The sequence below is a fragment of the Taudactylus pleione genome, unplaced genomic scaffold (genome assembly GCF_031769625.1).
Source record: "Taudactylus pleione unplaced genomic scaffold, aTauple2 ptg000036l, whole genome shotgun sequence".
Lineage (NCBI taxonomy): Eukaryota > Metazoa > Chordata > Amphibia > Anura > Myobatrachidae > Taudactylus > Taudactylus pleione.
Window position 1 is genome coordinate 3,598,772 of NW_028284438.1, and position 12,482 is coordinate 3,611,253.

A 12,482-nucleotide genomic window follows, 5' to 3' on the forward strand; every position below is an offset into this window, starting at 1 on the left:
TCATCCCTATAACACAATGGGCCAGCGAGTGGTCTGAAGATGAAGAATATTTAAGCTAAGCTGTTCTATAGTTATGTGCACAAATTTTGCACTTGATACTGTTTATTGGACTTTAAAGGTTCAGATCACTTCCATTTTTTCGAGATAGATAGATAGATAGATAGATAGATAGATATCAGCTCAGCACACCGGGATCTTTGAATTGGAGACAATGGATAGCAGAGTGAAAACGTCAGATTCTCCATGATTTATATACAATTTATTTTACTGAATGTCCTTGAGTGTTGCTGTTTATTTATCTTCTAATTTGTTTATATATTAGGAGTATTATAGAGGGTCTGGCACACCTATTAACAGCTCCTGGTCCACATGTGTTATCACCATCGATTTAAAGAATATTTTGATTGTCCCACTGTCACTTTGTCTCAGACATCCCCATTTATACCCTTTGTCTGCTTTTACCTTCCTGTCAATTGTGTGTTGTTTTATTTGGTTTTTGTTCATTAGCATTTGTATTGTGAATGCATATGGAAATGGAATTATATATACATAAAATGTCAACAACAAAAAGTACCTACATGAAATTTCAGGAAAATTGCAGGAAATTGGAAAAAATTACTGTATGTGTTACTCACAATTTACTTGCCAATCAGACAAAAGCAGGTATCACTTTATAACTTGTTAAATGTCATCACCTGTCACTTGACAAATTAATAAAATAAAAATCATATTAATGTGAAATCAGTTGGCAATAAAAAAATGTGACACATTATCAGGTCTAGACAAGTTCTAAAAATAAATTTTTTTAAATGAGATACAAAAATTAACCTACAGCAGTCATACTGTATGTTGATGATAAATTTAATTTATCACTGTTTCAGTCTCTCACAATATGAAACAGAATAATTACATATAATACATAGATTTTTGGCAAAATGACAATTATCAGCCTTAAGAAATGTTGTACTTTTTTTGTGCCAACCTACAGAAATGTGACTATGAATTCCTGACTGTATACTGTATATATGTACCTTGTCTAATTGTAATTAAAATAAAGTAGAAGAAAATCGTTATGCAGACCTAACCCTGTTTTGTAGTATTGTTACAAAGAGAGTAGCTGCTACAGTATCTTCATTATGGGCATGATGGGTCCATCTCCAAGACTTCAGTATAGAAGAAAGACGTTGTTAGCAACACCGCTTGTAGTTTGCAGGTGTACAGTAGATGCTGAAAATTTCAAAACTGGCCTGATGGCCACTAACATGTTTGTGATTCCACATTCTAGACTCTGTTAAAAATAGTACTGTATGTAGTTCAAAATTTAAGTTGTGTATTCCCATTTTGCTTTTTAATATTTTGTTTTATTTAGAAAGTAATATTTTACTTATTTAAAAGTATTTGAATGTTAACAGTTAGCAATTCTTTTTTTTTTTAAATATAACAATTTACTCTCAGACTTGTTACTTGATCATGTTGGAACCAGCTCAGCCTTGGTTGAACATGGTGAAAGCTGTTCAAGTTTATCAGTTTTTTCAATCCAACAAATTTCCAGAAATTCTGGCGAATTTCCAAAGTTTTGCATCCAATGTGTTTGAAAATGAATCCGCTGCTGATTGAAGTATCTCTATTTTCAGAGAAGTGCTGTACTTTGTAAGGTAAATTTACTTTTGTAACTACCACTTGGGAGATGTAGAATCACTTTTATACACATAATGCAGCAGCTCAGTAATATGTGAATATGTAATGATTACAGCATATAGCTGCTGTGGAAGCACTGAACATTTTGTTGTATGTATAGGTCACACAACTCATTCATTGATTACTTAGTAAACTAGAATATTGGTTGAACAATGTCATTTTCTATTGCCTATGACTCTGATAATGTTTTGTGTTGTGTAACCTTGTATATGCTGATTGCAGGTACTACAGCCTTATACTTATTCTTGGTGATGCATCCTGCTATCATCAGCAACTCACCGAACCCCAAAACATTTGAAGAGATGCAATTCTTCAATGGAAATAACTACCACAAAGGGGTGGACTGGTAAGTGTCAAACTGATTTTTTTTTTTTACTAACATGACTATGTACTAATATACAATATTTCTCATTCCAATCACGTCTGACAAAGAAATTATTATTTAATGAAAAACACTCAATTGAAAAAAAACAAAAAACACTTGACCTATTTGATTGCTGTGAATGTTATACATACTTTCTAGCTGTTGACAAAATATTATTAGGACAGATAACATATAGCTGTCTCAGCTCACTAGCCTAGTCCAGAGCTGTAAACTTACAGCTTCTCCAGCCTAGCCATTGCAAATGTGTGCAAGTCTGGGCCAGCTTTCCAGCTATAGCCTTTCAGCTCCATTAATACACAAAGTAAAAAGTATTTTAAAAAAGATAAGCTAACATTTAAAATAAACTAAAAATATAAAAAAAAATGTTATTCATTAAAAATTTAAATTATTTTAAACTGGTGTCGTCATCCTGAAAATCACACTTATACAGTAGGCCTTCATTGGCGAAAGTGGGCAACTCTCATAGCAGTGTTATCACAGGTGGTAACACTGTGATGTTTAGGCTGGAAAAAGAAAAAGCCCTCTTAGCCCTATGAACTGGCAGTGTATGAATACCAACCAATTGGAGCACCCCGTTGAAGTTAATGATGGCAATCTCTACAGAATTTATTGGCAATGTATGCTGACTTACATTAAGTCTACAATCTGGGAGTTTCCATAGTGTTATATGTGGATTTTACAACTCTGTATGATTCAATCCATGGTGGTACAGGGACCAACTTGGCCTGCAATTTGCTTCCAGCTGTATGTACAGGTCGACTGGAAGCAGATGTTTGGTCCTAGTGAGTGCACATATGCTTTTACTAAAAGGAGTTTTTGTCATCAAGACACCCTATAGTGTCAGAACATATATGGTTCAGAGCTGGTTTGAGTCTCCTGTCTTGCATCCAAAGAGAGCCAAAAATATGGTGCCTGGACAGGAGACAGCAAAGCTGTGCTGGTGCCTCATCTCTTACATTTTTTGTAAAAGTCGTGAGTTGTGAGTTGAGTCGGAGGATCAACTGTCACACTGCGCATGCACAGAGAGTTACTCATTTCCTCCATGCACATTTTCATATGCTATGGTCTCCAATGTTGGCCTGCAATGTAAAAAATTAAGGCTACATTCTTCAACCCAGGCAATGCCGGGTATCCCAGCTAGATGAAAATACAAAGTTTGTGCATAGATGTGTAAACAGAAAGGAAGATAGGATGGAAATTGAATTGAATCAATTCACATTTGTGGTCCTGTAAAACAGAAGCTCTACTGGGCAAACCTATATTGTGCATTATTATAAGAACAATACTATAGAACTGTTTTCTTTTCCTCTGGCTTCTCTTTCCATTATCTCTTATGACTGCAAGATCATAAACTAACCAAGTATATGACAGACTTCCTCCTGACTGTGCTATGTTTCAAAAAAGGAATGTAGAAATATTATTTAAAAATAAATAGCAAGGAAGTGACCGCTGTATACATGTTTTCAAATGTTATATATCCCTTCACAAATTAGCCATATTTATTGTACTGTACAGATGTCCACACTTGTATCTTTGCCGCTTGTGCGGTAAAACTGCGCATGCATCATGCCATGCGACTTGCCGCGTGCGCCATAGTAGTCCATGCCACAGCGCACCATGCAATCCTATGTATCGCGAGTGCGAACAGGGCAGTTACCCGGTCGTGGGCGCGCGACTCACGCCATATGTGGCGCGATTTGCGGTACAAGCAGCAAAGATACAAGAGGACACATCTGTAGCTTTCTTTTATAGGTAATTTTCTGCAACTTTCACAAGTCTGAACTTTATTCCATTAAGTCAATTTATTTTACTTCTGTAGACCATTGATTACTCTGCTCCTCTATAAAACCTAACTTTCACTAACCATAGGAAGTAAAATGAGTGCAAGATGCTGCTGGCTTGTGCTGAATTACAAGCAGGACTTTAATCATTACCTCAGCTATTCTTAGTTGACATCTAATAACTTGCTTTTCTCCGGTCAGCTTTTTGGATGTGGTGTTAAAATTACAACCCTGGAGAACCAACAGCATTCAAAGTTTATTTTATACAATTTCAAACATAGATATCTTTAAAGGTTTTGTTTTTGTTTTGTAGTCTTGTATGAGTGGTTGCTTTTTCACTGTAGAATGTAACAAAGAAAAAAAACAAATGGCATAGAGTAAGTGATATATTGCCAGAGGTGCATTTATCATCTCGGGCAAATAGCATACCTCCCAACTGCCTCTTTTTGGAGATTGCCCTGCCGTCCCACCCAGGGGCCGCAGTGGCCTGTGGTGGGGGGAAGTTGGGGGCATCAGGTATGCACACTGATCTTGCATCTTCTGGCCAATGCAGATATGTATTTTTAGAAATGACAGAACTCACACACTAAATGATTACCTCCCAAATATCTACAATGTCAATAGCTGTCATACAGTCTAATGAAGCTGGATGTCATAATATTGAGAGGAAGGGATGAACAAAGTGCAGAGCAATGCATAAAGTTGGGCAGAGTACTTTTAAAGTATTGAACCTGAAATTATCTCTTTTTATGAAAAACTGCCCGTGTGTCTTTAGTAGCGACAGTATACAGTACGGATGGCCCATAATTAGTATAATGTCTATAATGGTTTATTCTTGACACAAAGTTATCATTTCCAGCACCTGAGGATTGACTGTTTACACTGCCTGAACGTGATTGGCCAGCCTCTCACGGATTACCGTCCATTGCTACAGTATTGTATTCAGTACTGTTGTTTTCATCCATGGAGCATTCGCCACCCAGAGGTTAAACTGTGTACTGCATGGCATGCAGTCTTTCATGGCATACAGTATGGCACACCATAATGCGCATATCTGCCATACCATGTATTGATATGCCGCGGCAGGGTAGAAAGAATGCCGCGCTATGAGCAAAGATGTAGCAGGACACATCTGTAGTAACCACAATCAAAGAGAAGTCAGACAAACCAGGTTAAGGAGTTTGTTGCAGTCAGTCATATAGCAAAGGGCTATGGGTAGTTAGTCTGGAAACAGTTAATTTAGGAAATTTAAACCTGGACAGCACACAGACAACACAATCAATATCAGACAAGACTCAGACAGGAATAACACAAGGAGGGGAAGGACCTGTCATTGAAACCACTACTGTAGCACATCTTTCTGCTCACAGCTTGCTAGTTAGACTATAGACATCTGTATTCCCCCTCAGGAGTAACCTCAGGTGCTTGTTTGCCCCTACAGATGTGTCTCATCTGGCGCAAGACACTTGTTGTGGCTTAGGTGCTCCACCTCGGGTAGTGAGTTAGCAATGCATATGTTTTCCTCAATTTTGTGCCTTAGTTGGGGATGTAGTTATAATCCCAACAGTCGGGATGCCAGCTCTTAGAATCCCGACACCTTTCAGAATCTCCACGCCGGCATCCCAACCATCGGCATCCTGATGGTAAGTACTGGGGTTAGGGCGAGTGTTAGGGATTATTGTTAGCAACTAGGAGGAGGGGTTAGGGTTAGGCACTAGGGGGGAGGATAGGTTTAGACACTAGAGGAGGAGGGTTAGGTTTAGGCAGCGGGGAGGGAGGGTTAGAAGTAGGAAGAGGGGGGTTAGGATACTGACCGACAGATTTTGGTAGCCTAACCCTGTCAGGATGCCAGCGTCGGGATTTTGACCACCGGGATCCCGATTGCCGACAGCCCGAACCCAACCCCTTAGTTGCATTGTAACCACATACACAGCCGCTCACAGTGTAACAATATGCAAGGTTGCTACACTTGATGCAAATGAATTGGTATAACATGTGTTTGAGGTAATAGATTAAACATAATGACACATGATGGGTAGGAATGGTCACGATGACTTGCATTGTAAACTTTTTTACACAGATTTGCTACTTAGTCACACATAGAAATATAAGCACTTGCAGCCCCAGGTGTTTGGTGCAAATAAGATCTGTGGCATGCCAAGTAGGACTATTTGGTGCTTTTAGTGCAAAGGTGTATGAAGGCACCCTTCACATTCACTTTTGTGACCCAGTTTGTACCGAGTCCTGGTTCAGATCTGTTGCTGGTTTGGAACTCATATTTAAAAACCTAGGTTTTGGATTCAGACATTTTAGAATCCAAAATCAAAACCAAAACACTAGAGGGTGGTTTTGCAAAACCAAAACACGAAGATGAATCCAGGTCCACCAAAACACGGGGGTCTGCACACATCTCTAATTAGAAAGCAGTGCGCTCCGGCACTGTCTACTCTTTGTGCATACATGCTGGGCACTAGGACCCCAAGTGTCTAGGTAGGTCTGACCTCAAACCTGATGTGCTACTGCAAATGTGGCCATAGCCATTTAGTACTGTGTGAGAGTGTCACAGTGGAAGACAGAGGGTCTTGGTACCCAGCATGTATGCACAGAGAGGAGACAGTGTCAAAGCGCACTACCTTATAATTATAGATGAGCGCGGACCCCGTGTTCTGGTTTTGGATCTGGATTCATCTTCGTGTTTTGGTTTTGGAAGACAGATGTCTTCCACTTTGCTCCAGGGAGACCCCAGTGTATACCTGCATAAAACTGTTCCAGCATCCCAACACCTCTGCTAGTTAGCAGCATATACTCACTAGCTGGTGAGCTGTATAGGACCCCACGCCACTCAAGCTACGCTCCATTAACAATGTACATGTAACAGTGAGTATGGCTGTACCTGTTATCTATCAATAAACCAACACCACTGGTTAAGTAACTGGGCTATTAATAGTTTGAGTCATCTGATGGTGTGTGCCTGTATAACTCTGCACACACATGAACACCTGCACACATATTATTTCCAACATAACTGTACATCGCAATCTAATTTATTCACGTTCAGTTTTCCACCATTTTTAGCATGTTGCTAATGCTAAATGATTCCTTTATTACTGTAACTAATTTTATTACTAGAAAAACAGATAAGCTACTAAAATAAATTGCTATGTGACTCCCATCACTACTTCTAAAAGTGTTTTATTTTAATGTGTAAATATGCAATAAAGAATTTACATTATTATACTATTTTTTTTTTCAGGTACATGGATTTCTTCCCAATCCCATCAAATCTTACCAGTGATTTCCTTTTTGAAAAAAGTGCCAACTATTTTCATTCTGAAGAAGCTCCAAAACGAGCAGCTGCTTTAGTTCCAAAGGCAAAAATTATCACCATTCTCATTGACCCTTCAGATCGAGCATATTCCTGGTACCAGGTGAGAATTTGCACTACAAAACCAATTAAGGTCTATGGTTACTAAAATGGTGGGAGCATCCCATGGTGAGATTGTGTGAAAAATATATTTTCAGCTGAGCTGCTGATGTAGAAAAGAGCATAATTTACAAAACTGCATTTGGCTGTGTCATTGTATCATTATATTCACATTACACTAAGGGTTTAATCTACTAAAGGTCGATTTTGGTATTTTGGTCATTGTTCCACCTGATGAAAAAACATCTAAAATACCAACTTTAGAACATCAGACCAGCTGCAAACCACCCGTCCGGAGATTTACTAAACATCAGCTTTCAAAAACACCCAAAACCTTACCATAGAAAGATGGCAAACCCACACGATTAATAGACCTGCCTGTGGCGGACAAGTTTGGGTGAATAACTACACAGATCACTATGATCTGTGCAGGCTTCATTTTTTGAAGATGTGTAGAAATGGTTTAAAACAGAATAAAATGAATGCCCCCCCCCCCCCCCCAAATCAATAACCAACCCTGGGCCTCTGAGCCTAGGTTGCTATTGGAAAATAAGGAGGAAGAAAAAGTTTGGGGTTTCCTAATATTTTCCAATAACCAGCACCAGGCTGAACTAGCTAGGGGGCTGATGCTATAGCAGGGGGACACACTGGTTTACAGCATACCACTTTAGGGGGCAGGGCTGGACTCCCACGTCATTAGACCCCACCTCGTCATGGAAAAATGCAGCTGGTCTCTGGGGGAGGGGCGGGTGTAAAAAGATGCTATTTGCACCATTTTGGCCCCATCCCTCCCTATGGATGAGTGATGCTGTGGTGACTGTCTCGATAAAGGTCATGTTAGCCGAAAACATGTAAGACTGAAAAACTTTGCCTTATTTATTTAGAACTCTGGTGAGTGCCCCTTTTCCATTTGTTCTGCTATATGAATCTGGATCTTATTTATTGTACTTACAAGTAAATGAAATCCCTGTTTATCTGCTTTTATCAATGTTACCAGTCAGTCTGTCCATACCCTTCAATTGAAGCTGTTATTGCATTGGGAAGACCACAAAACAAAGATTGGACATGTACTGTATGACCTACTGATTGTCCAAACATACAGTTGAATTTCATTTGATTTACTGAATTGGAAATATCTTTAGGAGGGTCATCAACCATCTTTAAAAGACCTGAGATGGGTGGATAAAGAAACCTTTATATGCTGTCTACCTGCGGTGCTTATGTAAGCATTCTTCTAATGAGATTTGTCATTTTCACTCATTTGGGTGATTTACAAGCACTCTATCTTCTTGAAGCTCTTGAAGATTGCCTAAAACAACACAAATAACATCTGTTTGCACATGAATGGTGAAGTATTGTATGAATATCACACCATATTTTATTTTTGTCTCTGTTACATAACATCAGAGGATACATCTGAAAATATTCTGGGGACTGTTCCTCATAATATTCAACTATATGTTGGGACAATCCATAGCGCATATACAGATATGGCGTGTCCTCATACATCAAGCCTCAATACACCACAATGTATTAGTTGCCTGGTGAGAGTAAGCCACCAGGTCCCATGCTACTCTGCTAGTGCTGGGCATCTTTTTGAATCCTTTTTGCCAAAAATATATCTTAGTTGTACTGCTAGGACGCACCAGGAGACTGCACTGATTCATTTGAAATGTGAATGAAAGCACAATGGAACCTGGCATAAAAATAAAGCTGAGGCCACTGCATCGTTGCACTTTGTATATAGATTCAGAGACTCATTCATACACAGATATAAAAGTGTTGCATATCAAATTAATCAGCGTTGTCTCTTGGTGCTACTAGTTGCATAGCATTGCAATTTCCGCAAAAATACTCATAAAAGACATTCTAGCAGAGTCACACGGGACCTGGCTTTCATAAAGGTGCTGTTTGGCGCAACTGCAGCAATGATGTATGAGGACACATCTTTATGTCCAATCTATGTTTTGTGGTACTTTCTTATGAGTAGGTGACTCTAATTGTTTGATGTTCTGCTGATTTGGAGTATGGTGCCAAAAGGATTGGTTTGCTTCTTGTTAAATTTTATTTAGTATTGTTAATAATTTAGAACTATTAATACATGTATTCAATTAATTATATGTTACTATACAGAGAGTAAAAAATAAATTAACCACAAATTATGTGAAAAATTTTGATTAAGCTGAAACAGTGGGTTATGTAATTTCACTTAGTCCCACTGTATGCTATAGCAGAGCCGTAACTAGACTTTTTGGTGCCCTGTGCCAGAAAGAGCATTGGTGCCCCCCCCCCCATTTTTCAAATAGGGATATGACGCACCCAAACAAGGGGAATGGCCTCATGGGGAAGAGCCAGGGAAGAGATAGGAGAGGCCAGGAGATGCTTGGGATGAAATAAGAGAAAGCTACAAGTGAGAATGATAATATGATAATAAACAGAAAATTGACAGACCTGAACAGTGCCTCTTGCCCTGCGGTGCCCTGTGCCATGACACAGGCTGCACTACCCTAATTATTGCCCTGTGCTATAGGATGATTACATACATTTTTAAATATAAAACAGGTATTCCCCACAGGTGTTCAATTTATGCCACTTGAAACAAACATTGCTAATTATATTTATATATACACAATCACATAACATACTGTGATAAGGTCAGGGTAGGAGGTCCCTCTCCTGGGGTAGATGGCCACCTCCTTACACACAGCAGTCAGGAAATAGCACTCCAGTCGTGGATTTTCATACAAGCTGGTCGGCGCCACTTTTTATTGTGCAATATCAATAATCAAAGAGACAAATCATAAAATAAACCGTAGCCTGGCTGGGAACTAACTAGACAGTAAGTTCCCTCACTAACAGAACACTAAATAAATCCCTGTACACAGTACCTTCTGGTTTGTAGCCAACAGTGTCTCAGAGTAAGCTAACCTACGGGCCTGCTCTCCCAGGTATGAGACACTCAGCCCTAACTAAACCCAGCATAAATCAGCCATTTCCAGGTGCAAGCCCTAATGAGCCTGCTACCAGGCTGAAAGGCCCAACACCTGGAGTGGCCTGTGGATGGAGCCCTCCCTCTCCTCACATCCACACCCCCAGGACCCATTCCGGCTTTTCACAGAAGCCGACATTTCTAGTCTGCTTTATCCAACAGACTTCTCCTGGGGGTTTTAAAAGACATAAGACAGGAATCTGGGACAGATATAGAAGCCATTCCACACTTCTCCAGTGCTTCTATCACATATCCCCCCCTTTGTTTCGACCATTGGGGCGGAACAACTGCAGCCCCCAAACAATAGACATGTGACAAAGCATCTACATTGGCCAGCTGGCTTCCTGGCCTGAGTTCTACTGTAAATTTAAAGGTTTGTAATGCCAAGAACCACCTCGTTATTCTCGCATTGCTGTCTTTGTTTTCTGACATCCACTTCAGAGGGGCAAGGTCAGTGATCAATCTGAACTTCCTTCCCACCAAGTAGTACCTGAGAGTTTCTAATGCCCACTTTCTGGCCAATGCTTCTTTCTCGACCGTACCATAGTTTCTCTCATGTACATTTAATTTTCGGCTTAAGAACAAACTCAGGTGTTCTTCACCCTCTTTGCATTGGGACAGGATCACTCCTATGCCTACATCTGATGCATCAGTTTGTACAACAATCAGGGGTCATCAGAACTGGTTGGGAACATAATGCTATTTTTAACTCCTGGAAAGCCTCTCAGCTTCAGGACTCCATTCCACCATGACTTTCTGTTTGCCTTTGGTAAGGTCAGTCAGTGGGACTGCGATGGTGGCAAAATTGGGTATAAACCTCCTATAATACCCAGTGATACCTAAGAAGGCTGTCACCTGCTTCTTATTCAGGGGTCGTGGCCAGTTTTGTATTGCCTCAATCTTATTGAGCTGTGGCTTTATCAAACCTCTGCCAATGGTATACCCAAGATACTTTACTTCTTCCATCCCTAGACAACACTTTTTTGAGTTGGCTGTCAAACCTGCCCTATAGATGGAGTCCAACACTGCTTGTACTCTGGGAAAGTGAGACTGCCAATCAGGGCTATGAATGACCACTTCATCCAGAGAAGCAGCAGCATACTGTCTATGGGGCCTTAGAATCCTATCCATCATTCTTTGAAAGGTAGCAGGTGCCCCATGTAGCCCAAAGGGCAACATCTTGTATTGAAACAACCCCTCTGGTGCAGAAAAAGCTGTATTTTCTTTGGCGTTCTGAGATAATGACACATGCCAATACCATTTGGTTAAGTCAAGAGTAGTTAAATATCTGGCTGTCCCCAGCCTTTCAATTAGTTTATCCACCCTAGGCATAGGGTAGGCATCAAATCTTGACACACTGTTCAATTTCCAGAAGTCATTGCAGAATCGCACACTCCCGTCGTGCTTTGGAATGAGCACAATGGGACTTGACCACTCACTATGCGATTCTTCAATTACACCCAACTCTAAAAAATGTTTAATTTCCTTCAACACTGATTCTCTTTGGACTTCTGGTAACCTATAGGGCTTTAGGTTAACCTTAACCCCTGGGTCAGTGATTATGTCATGGATTTCCCTGGTATATCAGAAAACAGCACCCTATTTCTGATCAGAAATTCCTTAACTTCCTGCTGTTGACTGGCTGACAGGGTTTTTGCCACTGTCACTTCAGGTACCATGGGCCCTGGGTTTACTGGAGGGGCTCGGATGTCTGACAGTGCTGCTCTATCCTTCCAGGGTTTTATAAGATTTACATGGTATATCTGTTCTGGCTTTCTTTTCCCCTGCTGGTAAACTTTATAATTGACCTGCCCCACTTTTTCTAAGATTTCAAAGGGTCCTTGACATTTAGTCAAAAGTTCACTTTCTACTGTGGGAACCAACACCAACACTGTCCCCAGGAGCAAAGTTGCGTAAGCGGGGATTGCGGTTGTATACCCTCTGTTGTGCCTGTTGGGCCTGTTCCAAGTGCTCTCTTACTATCGGCACCACAGCAGCATTTATTTCTTGCATTTGGGAAACATGCTCAATAATGGTTTTATACAGACTGGACTGCCCCTCCCATGTCTCTTTGGCAATGTCAAGTAATCCCCTTGGATGTCTCCTGTACAATAAATCAAAAGGGGGAAAACCCTGTGGAGGATTGGGGAACCTCTCTTATGGCCAACAGCAAATAAGGTAACAAGTAATCCCAATCTCTACCAT

At 40.2% G+C, this 12,482-nt stretch overlaps 1 protein-coding gene across 1 annotated transcript in view; it reads left to right on the forward strand.

The window, feature by feature from the left end:
* The window catches only part of LOC148538795 (bifunctional heparan sulfate N-deacetylase/N-sulfotransferase 3-like), a 298,794-nt gene that overhangs the window by 255,182 nt on the left and 31,130 nt on the right, over positions 1 to 12,482 (forward strand). Inside the window, exons 9-10 of the mRNA XM_088452217.1 lie at positions 1,921 to 2,044; positions 7,118 to 7,292. Of these exons, the coding sequence (XP_088308343.1) occupies positions 1,921 to 2,044; positions 7,118 to 7,292 (299 nt within the window). The remainder of the gene's footprint in view (positions 1 to 1,920; positions 2,045 to 7,117; positions 7,293 to 12,482) is intronic.